This window comes from Plutella xylostella, chromosome 25 (assembly GCF_932276165.1).
Source record: "Plutella xylostella chromosome 25, ilPluXylo3.1, whole genome shotgun sequence".
In the NCBI taxonomy this organism is placed as follows: Eukaryota; Metazoa; Arthropoda; class Insecta; order Lepidoptera; family Plutellidae; genus Plutella; species Plutella xylostella.
The window spans coordinates 6136518-6150493 of NC_064005.1; the positions used below are offsets into that span (position 1 = coordinate 6136518).

General features: G+C 40.1%; 2 protein-coding genes across 10 annotated transcripts in view; both read left to right on the forward strand.

Moving 5' to 3' along the window:
- The first annotated feature begins 702 nt into the window (after nt 1-702).
- LOC125490577 lies at nt 703-6144 on the forward strand. 3 transcript variants are annotated; one of them, XR_007267770.1, is made up of 2 exons: nt 703-826; nt 6000-6144. XR_007267770.1 is itself a non-coding variant. In XM_048630269.1 (2 exons), exons 1-2 carry the CDS (start codon nt 4224-4226, stop codon nt 6032-6034), a joined length of 1362 nt encoding a protein of 453 aa, XP_048486226.1. In that variant the 5' UTR covers nt 4218-4223; the 3' UTR covers nt 6035-6144. The 3 variants fall into 3 exon arrangements, 1 of the variants encoding a protein (XP_048486226.1); XR_007267771.1 differs by having other exon boundaries at nt 703-804; XM_048630269.1 differs by lacking the exon at nt 703-826 and adding an exon at nt 4218-5550.
- Nucleotides 6145-7008: 864 nt separating this feature from the next.
- The window catches only part of LOC105380390 (sodium/potassium-transporting ATPase subunit alpha), a 49446-nt gene continuing 42478 nt past the window's right edge, over nt 7009-13976 (forward strand). For 4 of the 7 annotated variants that reach the window (XR_007267769.1, XM_011549931.3, XM_011549930.3 and 1 more), the window contains exon 1: nt 7018-7081. Coding sequence is in view for 4 of the 7 variants with exons in the window: in XM_011549931.3 (XP_011548233.3) it covers nt 7058-7081 (24 nt within the window). In the remaining 3 variants the exon portion in view is untranslated. Of the gene's footprint in view, nt 7082-13976 lie in introns of all 7 variants that reach the window. The other 3 variants (XM_048630259.1, XM_048630263.1, XM_048630260.1) reach the window with 3 other exon arrangements.

Below are 13976 nucleotides of genomic sequence, written 5' to 3' on the forward strand. Positions count from 1 at the left end.
TAGGTCAGAATAAAGACTAGAAGCTTCATTAGTTTTTGGTTCATCACTAAAATATTTGAATGAGCCGTTTTCCTTGACAGCTGTCAGTTGAGCTTTTGGGTAAGCCGATAGATGGCGTGAAAACGCAGAATACCAACTGTCAAAAATTACATAGAGAGCAAAGAGTACTAAACTCAGAATAAGAACTCACTAGTTGTGATTAAATGTCGGGTGGTAGCGCGAGCCATCCTTCCGAGGTTCAGACTGCATGTGGCTTGGGATAGTGCTAAGTATCAAGGGAGGAGGAGCAGATAGCTCAACTACAACTCAATGAATACAGGAGAAACACAAGGAAACTGAGAAAACTTGAAAAGAACGGCTGTACGCACAATCGCACTGAACGCTGAAGCAACAGTGACATCGACATCATAGAGAAAATAATACTACAATTCTACCTACCTACGTCACTTTCACATTTCGTTAGCCTCACAGAATAACATATTGTGATCTGAGTGTGTTCTGAGGGTTTGAAAGTTGGTACAACCCCAGACAACGCCATCTATTTCTCCAAAAAGGAACTTTTTTTTTTTTTTAACAAACGCCTCATTTGTGTACATTTGGCGCACTAGTAAACTAAAGTAAACGATAGAGTTTATTTGGGTACTTCTATTGGTCATACATACCCGTCATGCTTCATTTAGAGAAGACTCATGTTCCTTGGGATTCCGTTTCGAGCGTAACTAGGGTACCCACGTGGTCCTAATTATCAGCGCGATTTCGAGCCTTTTCTGTGCCAATTTACAGTGTTAATACTTGTTTGTTGTTGTAAGTGTGGTGGTGGTTAGTGGTAAGTGTTGTGTTCGTCCGTAAACTCGTATTTTAGCTCCATTTCAATATAATGGAGCACCACTCGGATCGCCCCCCAGACCCTGATCCCCCAGATGATCAACAGATGTCTTCCTCACCTGATATACTTACGGACTCTTCCCAGGAGACGCGAAAGCGCCCTAGGGATGATGAACAAAGTTCAACACCAAAAGGTAAGCGTGTTATTGTCGACCCCGACTTAGCATCCGCAAGCATCCAAACCATATTCACGCACCCTAGTCTCGACGCCACCAAGGTGTACGACGACTCTGACCCCGGCCCATTCATCGTACATGTCACCCAGGAAAGCTCGTCGGGAAGTACAGCTCCAGCTGCTTCATCCCCGCTTAGGGCTATCAAGTTCGGTCAATTTTTGTACAAAAATAAAATTTCCGACATCACAAGGGATGGTGTCAAAATGACAGGCCGCAACAGGGTCACTGTAGAATTTAGGTCTGCGAAGGCAGCCAATGAATTTATCAAGCATCCTGCCCTGACTGCAAACAAATTTAAGGCTGTAATTCCAACCTACCACATCACCCGGATGGGTGTTGCTAGGCGAGTACCAGTTGATCTCTCCATGGATGAGTTTGTAGGTTCCTTGGACCTCCCGGCTGGCTGTGGTATTGTCCTAAAAGCCCGGAGAATTAGCCGAAAAGTAGTTAACAATGGAAATACTTCCTACGTCCCCACTCAGACCATTGTCATCACCTTTAGAGGTCAACTTCTCCCAGAGAAAATTTTCTCCTACCGCGCAGCGGTAGAAATTGAAAGGTATACTTACCCGACAATTCAGTGCCATGCTTGCTGCAGGTTTGGCCATATGAAGGCTAGTTGCCGGTCCAAGCCTCGCTGCTACAAGTGTGCCCAGCCACACTTGGGTGAGACTTGCGATGCCGACCCTCCCACTTGCATCTAATGTTCCGGAAGTCATGCCTCCACTAGTAAAAATTGTCCTGAGCAAGCCAGACAGAAATCCATTAAAGTCATTATGTCGCAGGACAGCATCTCTTTCGCTGAAGCCGATGCTCGACTTCCTAAGAGCAGAAAATCATTCGCTGAGTTACTGCTTCACAACCTATTGGCCCACCTGCAAACAAATCATACAAAAAGACTGTATACACACAGCGTAGGCCTAGGTCTCCCCTCAGTCCTGGTTACGACAGACTTGCCCATCAGGCACTTATCTCTTCCCCATCTTCCTCACTTCCTAATGGAAGTGCCCTCAACTCTATCACTTCTATCACCCCTAATGACAACTTATTAGACAATCTTCTTTCCTTAGTTGTTAGTCTGCTGGCTAAATTCAGCGACACAATACCGCCCCACGTTGCCCTAAAACTCAAGGAACTTACATCCTTCACCCAGAATGGCTCTGAACCCGATCCGGGTCCTCCAGTGGAATGCTCAGAGCCTTAAAAATAAATCACATGAATTACTCACTCTCATTGACGATATCAAGCCCGTTGTCGTTGCCATCTCGGAGTCGTGGCTAGCGCCAGGTTCTCGTTTCCGAGTTCCGGGCTACTCGTGTCTGCGGGATGACAGGGATGACGGGTTTGCTGGGTGCGCTTTACTTGTGAAGCGTTCCCTTATCTTCTCCTCTATCCCTACCCCCCCTCACGGACAGGAATTTAATGTTGTGGCTCTTAGGGCTTTAGACATTACTTTCGTGTCCGTGTATTTCCCTAATCCTCATCCCTCTCTGCTTCCATCTTTTTATAACATCATTTCTTCCCTCCCCCAACCTCTCCTGATCATGGGGGACTTTAACGCCCATCATACCTCATGGGGTTCTTATCACACTGACGCTTTTGCAATCGCCCTCTTAGACATGCTTGATACCTTAGATGTTTGTATTTTAAATGACGGCTCTCCTACCCGTCGAGTCCTTCCACGTCAGAACCCAAAAAGTGCTGTTGATCTCACTTTTTCTTCTCCTCTTCTTTCAACATCAATATTCTGGAGGGTCCTTCCAAATACTTTTGGGAGTGATCATTTTCCAATTTCTATTACTATACCTAACAGAACTAGCGTTCCTGCTGATTCATGTGCCTTCCCAAGATACATGATAGGTAGGAATGACTGGTCCACATTCATCACCTCTGTTGAAGATAAACTTAATCTGATCCAACCCTGTTCCAGTGACAACTTTCTTGGTAACTATGAACTATTCGAAAAAGCTCTCACATCCTCTGCTAAAAATAAAAAATCTCGTAAGGGCCTAAGAGTCTCACCACCTTGGTGGGATTCTGACTGCACTTCGGCTATTGAAGATCTAAAAAACGCAGAGGATGTTTATCTAGCTAATATGAGCATGGAAAATTTCATAAGTTACAAAAGAATAGCCGCACGAACCAAACGGCTTCTTAAAAAGAAAAAGAAACAGGGTTGGATCAGATTTTGTGAAAATCTTTCTCCTAGGTCTCCCTCCTCTCTGGTGTGGAGATACATTCGGCGATATCGCGGTTCCCTTAATGTCGAAGATATCTTATGCAACGATCCCTCTCTATGGCTAGAAGGGTTCAGCGATAAACTGGCTCCACCTTATGTCCCACACTCTAGTGCTCTCCGTCCTCCACCAGCTCCCTTACCATCTTCAGACAGGTTGGATTCTCCATTCTCTATGGATGAACTTCAATCTGCTTTATCTGGCTTAACCGATTCTTCTCCAGGTATTGATGGCATTCCATACTCTTTCCTTTCAAAATCAAGCCTCAAGGTCAAGTGCTTCTACTTGGAGCTGATAAACTACTTTCTTGAGTATGGAGTTACTCCATGCTCTTGGAGTAAGCAAATAGTCGTTCCCATATTGAAGGCCGGAAAAGACCCCCGTGACCCTAACTCCCGACGTCCAATCGCCCTCTCCTCTGCTTTGTCGAAAATCTTGGAACACATGATTAAATGCAGGCTGGAATGGTTAGTTGAAAACAGGGGAATCCTCGCCAAAACCCAGTTTGGTTTTAGGAAAGGTATGAGCACCCTAGACAGTCTTGCAATTCTTACTACAGATATTCACATCGCATTTAAGAGGAAAGAATACCTTGTGGGTGTCTTTCTTGACATAGCGTCTGCCTACGATAACGTCCTTCTTCCTGTGCTCAGGCAGAAAATGCGCCAGCTGAGCATTCCAGTGAAGCTTACCCGTTTGGTTTGCAGCCTATTCATGGAGAGATCTATCTACATAAAATCCCCCTCGACCTTGGACTCCCCAAAATTTGTATGGAAAGGCCTTCCCCAGGGATCGGTCTTAAGCCCCCTTCTTTACAGTCTTTATACTTATGATCTTGATAAATCCGTTGACTGCTTTTGCGACATTCTACAGTACGCCGATGACCTGGCTCTCTACTATGCATCTCCTTCGTTAGAAGAGACAAATGTACAGCATGAACCTGGCGCTTAGGTACCTCACGGATTGGCTGGATGGTCATGGGTTATCTCTCTCCCCCCCAAAATGCACAGCAGTTGTATTCACCAGAAAACGCCACATCCCTGATGTCGATCTCGTTGTTGGAGAAGATACAATTGCTGTAGCCAACAAAGTGAAATTTTTAGGCGTTATTTTAGATTCACGATTATCGGGAACCCATCACATGAATTATGTGGCTCAGAAGTGCGAGAGGGGCGTCAACGTCCTTAGATCTCTGTCGGGCGTATGGTGGGGGTCTCATCCCTACTCACAGAAACTCTTGTACAATGCTATTGTTCGAAGCCATTTCGATTATGCTTCCTTTGTACTGGACCCCTGTAACAAGGCTGCATTGGAAAAACTCGACAAAATACAGTACAAGTGTCTTCGTATTATATCGGGTGCGATGAGATCTTCTCCCACCAATGCCCTGCAGGTGGAGTGCGTTGATCCCCCTCTTTCACTCCGGAGGCAGTATTTGTGTGATCGTTTCTTCTTCAAAATTTGGCAATCCGACTCTCACCCCTTATTGGCCAAGCTTGATACCCTTAGGCGGTTATGTAACTCCCAAGAAAACCATGGTCTTTCTTTCCTCCTTAAAACATTCATTTTTTGCACTAACCTCCCTCATCCCACTGTGAAATTTAAAACTAACCCCCTTTTCGAAGTCCCCTATGACACCCTAGTTTTTCAACCCAACATAGCCCTGGATTTGGGCATCAGAAAGGACTCCCCTGGGGCTGATAGAGCCCTAAATGAGAAACTCAATACTGAGTGGCCGGACTGGCTCCCCATCTACACCGATGCCTCTAAATTATCTGAAGATGGCAACGTGGGTTTGGCTGTATGGCTGCCCAGATACAGGGTTGTGTTGAGTTTCAAGTGTCCTCCTGAAACCTCGGTCTTCACGGGCGAGGCAACAGCTATCTTAGAAGCTCTTCTCTACACTGAGTCCCACAAATTAAATAAAACTATCATTTTATCAGATTCGGCCAGCTGTTTACAAGCTATCATCGCTTATCCATTTAAATCTAAATCAAAATTTCCAATAATTCTCAAAATTAGAGAAACTCTTCATCGCTGTGTGACTCAGGGTATTGAGGTAGCTATTGCCTGGATTCCCGGACACAGTGGCATCATTGGTAATGAGTGTGCAGATTCCTTCGCTAAGGAAGCCGTTAGCTTGGGCCTGGATACTCATTACCAAAACTTCGCTCATGACCTTGCCTCGCTCGCAGGTCCGAGGCTAGATAGATCCTGGAAAGTGTCCTGGGACACTTCCAGGAATCTCAAAGGTAAGTTTTACTCCGACATTCAACCCCATATCCCCAAAAGGCCATGGTTTTTTAAAGCAAGATTTCTTGATAAACCTGCTACCTCCACTATTTGCAGGCTCCGTCTGGGTCATGCGTGCACCCCTGTGCACCTGGCTAGGATTCGGGTGCGTGATAGTTCTGTATGTGACTGCGGTACCAGCGAAGGATCTGTTGATCATCTTTTCTTTGAGTGTCCCAATCTTCAAACCTCCCTCCACGATTTCCTCCCCCCGTCCATTCCTAAACCTGTAAATATTAATTATCTACTAACACTTGTACATACTCCAGTTGCTAACATTCTGTACAGATTTCTCAAGACTAATAATATTAAACTGTAAATTTGTATATTGTCATTATATATACTAAAACTATACTAACCCCTATTTGTGATGTCCTGTATATATATTGTGTTTGTCTGTTTGTTCCAGGTATTAACCCTGTAAATATATCTAAATTACCGTAAAGACAGTTATAATATACATGTGTGTTCCTTATTACAATTGAATTTGGCGGAATTTGCTGTGTCAGTCACACACGGCATAGTGCCACAACCAAAGATTGATTGATTGACTCATGTTCCTTGTACTTCATGGTTTCTTCTACCTATAAGTAGGTAGTTATTTTAATTTAAATTTATACCTAGCTGCAAGATTCAAACCTCTATTCTATAAGACCTTCCAGCAGCACTGATTTTTTCCAGAGTGGGCTTAGTTAACAAGTTATCATCTAAGTATTAACGATTTTCTTTATGGAAGAAAATATATGGACAGCTTTTACACGCGGCGATAACGCTCACAACGATTCTACCTTGTATTTATTTTGATCAAGGAACATAACGATCATCTCTAACGAGCTGACTTTGTTACAGAAATAGAAAAGTTTATTTTAATCATAATACTCAGAATAATAATAGCTTCGCGCTTGGACAGTAAAAATATATGAAATAACAAAACGCAATAACGTTCCGTCATTGTTAGGGTTCGAAGTATCGGCGTCCGGTATCGATACCGAGTACTCATGTGGTATCGAGACGAGGGTATCGATACCGAAAAAGTATCGGTCCAAAAGTATCGATACTACTCAGTATCGAGTACTTGTGAAATAGTTAATTTTTGTACCTTCACCAGCATAAAAATCTACTTTTCCATTGCATTAAAAAAAAAAGTTTTGGTAATAATAGCAAATAAACACAAAAAAAATGCAAGACTCTGAGGTTTTAACGGATTGATTTTGGTTTAAGATCTTTTATGAAGGCCTATCATATTATAATGTGACGAAAAAGTACTCGATACCAGCGATTTGTGTATCGAGACGAGGGTATCGATACCGAAAAAGTATCGGCCCAAAAGTATCGAGTACTCAGTATCGGGTATCGCGAACGAAAGTATCGATACTTACTCGGTATCGAAAGTATCGTTCGAACCCTAGTCATTGTGTTTTGTATTGATTGCGCTGAATGTCAAATTTGTCAAATAGTTTGTGAAAGATGGCGTCTAAGGAGTCTCTGGATGTGAGTATTTTTATTTATTTTGTTTACTACTTACAATTTTTGATGTCTGAGGCATTTCAGTGTTTTTCCTGTAAGATTTACTTAAATTGGTTTCATAGTTTTGTGAATGCGCTTCGTACTTTATGAGATATTCGTGCGTAAAAGACCACGCCCTCGCTTTCCTACTGGATTTATAACGATTTATTGGAAGAAGCGGTCTCATTAGCTATAGGGAGTCTACAGTTTATTAGATAACCACTATTCTAAACAAAACTTGAAAGTTTCGTTTTCAGACATTAAAATACGATTAACTTACAAAGTGGGCAAAAGCACTAAACAATATTTTGTAGTTTTTATCTATTAATTAGGGTCCAAACAAGCATAAATACTAATTTAATAATTGAGATTAATTAGTTGTGCCATCATATAATACTAGCCTGTTCATATTTAAAATATTTTTTATTCATAAAATCTCTTGTAAATCCCACTAGTTAGAAAAACAGCCCTATTTGCTACCATAATTTACATTATAACCATAGCTTATATATGATATTTATTAATACAATACATGTGAACCCAATATATGCATAAAAATATAGGAAAGAAGGTGTTACAATCTACCGATGGGTCACGGAATCCCTAATGTGTCTTTTTCTTCTTATGAGAAAACATGGATTTGTTTAACATCTTACTTGATATATTAATCAAAATATATACACATTGCTGCACATAATATACTTCCTCAACAACTCTAGGTTTCTACCAGAACTGGCGGGCAGATCGTTCAAACCAAACATTGAACATTCAAGACCCAAGAACAGATATCTGACAAATATTGGTCCTATACCTTTTTACAAGTAAAAAGAGGTTAGCCGACTATATTGAGTAATTTAGGTGTATTTCTTTGGCTGCATATGATTTCCTTTGTGTTCAGGTTCACTTCACCTTCAAAGGTTCTTTTCCATGGATTTTCCACAATCTAAAGGAGTTTTTCTATGAACAGTTTTGATGAATCATATCATCATGACACTCTGGTCCCTGTTGGTAGTAATTGTATAAAGGAGCTAGGCTTCCTTACAAAGGTTTCGCTCCAGAGAGCCAGCAACTTTACTCCCTCCCAGAGTATACTATTTTAAACTATGTGATTGTCCATTATGCATATTGAGCAGCACATATTAATGAATATTGATCAGCACATACCTATGCACCTCTGCATAATCTATGTATTGTGGCAAGCTGATTTTCCGCATTTGCCACTAAGATGTGCCATTATGCATGAGCACCTCTGAATAATGTTGCGAAATTCAAATTATTATATAAAATTTTCTTATGAACAACCATTTTTGTACTTACCTACCTTTAATTCATGACAGACGTGTCAAAAGTCAACCACTACTCCCTCAATATGCTCTATCTAACCAACAATGGAGAAATTGGCACCTAAGAACTCACTAACTTGAAACTTTGCCATTAATTGCCTAAACCTAAATATCAATATTGAGTGAGTAGCAGTCTAAATCCAGTAAAATTACTTCATTGGTCATTAATAGTACCTAATTGCTTGGTAATTTACCTCTGTTAAAATGATCTATACTCCACATTAATTTTAATATATATTTTTTAAATCAATATATAGGTACCTACGAAACATTGTATTAGGCAATCTTTTGATGAATACGTATCCTCGCACGTCTGTATTGAAACTAATCCGGTTTCGCAATCTCTATATAGAACGCTCAAACACATACAGGACATCTTAGTCTATCCCAAAACCAAACTCTAGTAAACTCGTGCTGAAGATGCAGCCTTGCCCGGTGGTTAGCGGCGCCGGCCTCTGCGGCAATTGGGAGCATCCGCATTTGTGCCAGAGGACGCCCCGGCCGCGGCCAAGACGTCATGTCATAGACAACGACTAGGCGACCGGGGACATTTCTGGAATAACGGCATAATAAGGGTTACCGAGATCACGACTGCAGTTATATTTTGTTACTTCATTAAGTACAACCTGGTGTTACCGTTTGTACTTCCTACGACTGTATGTTACGCGAAAAGTAATAAACGTTGAACATCACATAATCTAAATGTCTGAATGCAAAGAGGTCACCATGGACATAGTATGAATAGAGGCGACCTTACTGGCCCATCCTAGCATTATGCCCCGTCTTTATGGGACCGAATGAATGCCGCTCAGTCTGCTCATACAACGGCAGCCGAAAGCCTATTCATAACATTTTTTGCACACGTTCATTAATTGCCAAAGCTGAATTACATTCAAAACATAAACGAAGCTAAAAGCTGCGTGTGACTTGCTGAATTATTTCATATCTAGGTGTGTTATTTAAGTTATTTTTCATTCAATGTTACAGAATATTTTTGAGCGCAATAACGTAGCGGATAAATAAGCTAGCAGCTACTGAATATGCTCGGTTTCGTAAGACTAATTCTTCGCAAAACGAATCCGCGTCAAAGGCATCAAAGCGAGCTTTAGGGATTACACTACGCTCATTAGTTTTAATTGCCTCCCTCGAGACTTGGATGAGATTGAGCTAATTTACGGGAGCACTGAAGTTGCAGATGCTACTTAGTTGCTAGGTGCGGCAAAGCGAGTTACCTCGGGGGGCTGCGGCCTTAGCCATCCGTCATGTGCGAGCAATTTGAGACGCGGCATATATCTTGCGCGCAATCGTCTGACAGCGGGTCTGGAGAGTTACTCTATACTGACGAAAAACTAACGAACGCGAGCTGCCGTGCAATACAACGAGATAGAGTCGTGGCTCGCGCAGCAGCGGTCTGAATCTTTGCTTTTCATCTTAGAGAGTGACCCCTCTGAGTCTGCGGGCTCTGGTCCTCGGCTGACGTCACCACTTCCCGCAGGATGTCGGGAATAAGAGCGTGGACACAGACGTGGCCGTGGGCGGCAGACGCTACTTGCGCACCTAACCTGCTCCAATGAGGATATTACATAGAGGCTAAACGCTCTTGCCTCGCGACAACCGCTGCCTTACAACTTTGCCGACTGAAGAGTTGTTGTTTTATGACTTGTTTAAGTTTTATAAAGACATTATATTCTATTCATGCTGGTGCATAAATGATGGTAACATAATTGAGAGTATCCATCATCTCTACTTTATTAAACGGGGAAACTTTGAAGGAGCAGTGTGCGTACAAGTGCTATAAATACAAAGTTATGAGTTCCAAAAACTTAACTCTTGGCTTGCATGTAAAGCCTGAATGTGTATACCTAATAGCTAGTCTAAAAGAAAGTAGTGTTGATACTAGCGGATGGTTACATAAGTCGGCGGCTCACCGTCGCTTACTAAAACCTGTAAATTTCGCGGATGGCTGGAATTTGTTGAGGGTGCCGGCACAATATGTTTGCGTGCTCCAACCGTACTAAGATAAGCTCCCCAAGGACGTACTTTATTATATTCTGTAAAGGTTACCTCGCTTGATGCAAAGGAAAACAGACTCTAGCACTTCTCGCTCAGCGCTCGTTTCATTCGAAAATAAGTTGCAGTCGGTAGCAGATCTAGAAAATGTCGATAGGTAGAAAAGAGTTGTCGGTAGTCTGCAGTTACGTAAGACTTGGCAGCTTTTGTTTTAAGATATTAATTGTTAAAGGGGTAGGTACACTGCGTACATCACATAAGTTTAAACATAAATAATCAATGCTTCAGCCTAATTAACTGTAAAATATTAAAATGCTATTTATCAGTGAATTTCCGACACCAGCCTGTTAACATTAAATGAAATTATTGATTTTCAATTATCCGTCGGAGTTATCTATATACGCCACGGGTCCGACCGGGATAGCCCACAACATGGAAGGTGAATTTAAAATCAAATCATGTAACAATCAATCAATCGACGGATTATAAATATTCTATGTGCTAACTATAGAGGCTATTTTAGTGACCAACCCTGCCGGGTCCAAGAAAACGGTAGTATTGATTGTCATGTTGAATAACAAGACCGTTAAATGTATTGACTCGGAAATTTCATGTTCACCAAAATGCTACCCAAACTACTAACTTGCTAATCTGAATTTGTAGGACCCTCAGAATTCACACTGTGTCTCATTAAAATATAAAGGCTTTAATGTTTAGTGCGAGCGATTAGTAGACGTACATTGCGTTCAGTTGCGAATCTATCTAAGTATTTGGGAGTCGTTAAGAGAAATTTCCCATACGGTAACTTTATATGCACGGTTTTATTCACGAATAAATGATCTCCTGAAATGTATTCCTTTGCGAAATGGAATATCGCATTCAGAATCGCAGGCGAACACTTCACTCACCTCTCTCCACCCCGAGGATAATCTACGAGGCAGCCTAGATCAATATTGTCAAGGTTTTAGTACTGCACCTATATTTGTGGATAATAAAGCTAGTTAGGTGTTGCCGTCCGTAAAGCCGATATTCATTAGCCAAGCCGTACGCCTGAAAGATTCAGGCTAATGTAGCTGCGATTACGTCACCTCCCGTTTATCCGAATAGATTGGATTGGACAGAATAATTATTCGAGAATAGGTACTTCCGTTTATTTGTGTTTACAGGTTGACAAAATGTAATATTGAAGAAAAATTCTATTATTTTATATTTTACAGTAGTTTGAAAATAAAATGTTTAATGCAACGCTAAAATTGCATTTTTCAGCATTGAATGCCAAGACTTGCATTAAATTACAAAAGTTCGTGAAGCGATAAATCTAGGTATAAAATATTTGCGTCAGCTAAAAGGTTTCTTTTACGATACTTCTTTGCTCCAAGATTTCAGTGCCGCTGCCTATTCAATGTTCAAAAGACGTTTCAAAACGATACTGATTTAGCTTTTTGGGCCAAACCCCGTTTAAATATTCAACTCTTCCGCAGTTTATTTAGAAACCATAGTATTGGGTTTAATAAGCAATTCATTACAAATACTAATATAGCACATCTTCCATGATATTATAAATACTCAAATATAAACCACTAGATTTTTTCGTGCCATCTCGAATAGCGTACTAAGCTGGTAACCAGAGCTCGTTTTCAAAGATGAGCGATAGTAAACAGACTGACGGGGATATACAATTCTCTATTAGACGGTAAGCGATCCTCTTTGCTTCTCGAGCTGTAAAATATGAGGATTATGAATGATGGAAGAATAAAAAAATTTACTTAGATAACTTGGTTTGAGGCGCATAATCATTTACTAGACTTTCCCAGTGTTCTTCTAGTTAAACCGTGAGTTTTATTTTGGGAATTCTGGAATAAAAGTAGTGTAAGTTAGTTTAGTTTTTGTGTGAAATTCAATTAGAACACCTTGTGCATACGTGTCCTAATGCCAATGTAAATACATTACTCCTCTAATATTTTAGATTAATGACTTCGTTTCTTTCATAATCATTATCAGTCAATAATCGTTTACTAATGTAGACTTTCCAATAAAAGCTCCTAGATCCGCGGTTGAATGAGCGCTTCTAATTAATATGAAATAAATCACATGCACCTGTGCTGAATCCAATATCTGTCATTCCCTTAGTCAGGGAACGCTATGAAACTAATCTAGACTTGTATATTGACTTCTGAATTAACCTAGATTCATTTCAAGATGGAAGTTGTTCTAGTTTTGCCCATATTGAATACCCCTAGTCACTTATTGACTCAATGTTGCTACGACCTATTCAACACCGGTCGCTAACACGACTTAGTCATTTTATAATACTTTTAGTAACAAAAAAAAACTGTTTTCGTTATTTTTTTTAGAGCCTACATCTTAATACCTAGTACTTAAAATCTAAAAAATAATTTAATTTCCAGTAAAAAACGGCCGTTTTGCGTTTTTAAAATAAACCCTATCCGTAGTCTTACAATTTGTTGCTACGGCGGGCGTAGCACTTGCTACGACAGTCATTAACCGACTTCATTTTATTATTATTTATTATTTTTATGGCACAGTATACAAAAGTAATTAAGTAAATACAATCAGGTGAACTTTTAATGCTAAAAGCATTTTCTTCCTACCCTACCCTATCACCATCATTAGGGATCATAATTATTATCCTTAAGAGCCTAAGGTGAGCACTATGTTCAGTATTAGACTGTGATAAGTTATACAGATAGAAGCTCTCGTTACTGTTTAATACCATTAATACTACGCTATAGTGATTACGTCAGGCTTTGTTGGTACGCTACAGTTATTTAATGAACTAACTAGTAATTAGTCTAATTGGCCATGCTACCAATCTATGATATGTATTTTTTATAATTTATTTTGAAAATATAGACCATTTTAAGAAACTAATTTCGTTATTTTTGTATTTTATTAATTACAACTATTTTTAATATTTATTTAAAATTTGGCCGGCTGAATGTATGTGACTTCACATAAATGCATTATAGGATTTATCCTTGCCTGCGCTACAAAAAAAAGCAAAAGTGTTACTTAACGTCAGTGAGGTAGAATGTCATTGTCATCTAACTCTAAAATCATAACATTGTTAACCCCTCACCTGTCGGCGGCCATTTTGCATATTTCATCATTCAATATCGTTATTTCATAAATACCACAATTTGTATATTTACTTCATACCTACTGAATATATTATTTATTTAGATAATATTACGAGAAACAAGATTAAGTACTACTCTGTGTTAAAAGTATCGGGACTGGGTCAATAAAACAAAAAATGTTTGTTATTTATCCAAATTTATTTTATCACCTTCAAAGTATGCTCCTTCAGAAACGATACACAATATACACATACGCCATTATACAGAATTATCCAATCATCACAACATTTTTTTAACGCTGTTTCCAGAGTTGTGTTTAGTACTCGCGGCGATTTTTCCATACATTGCACAAATATAAGAAATAAATGTACAAAATGAGGGCTTAATGCTAAGAGCATTTTCTACCAGCCAACCTACAGGAGGTAC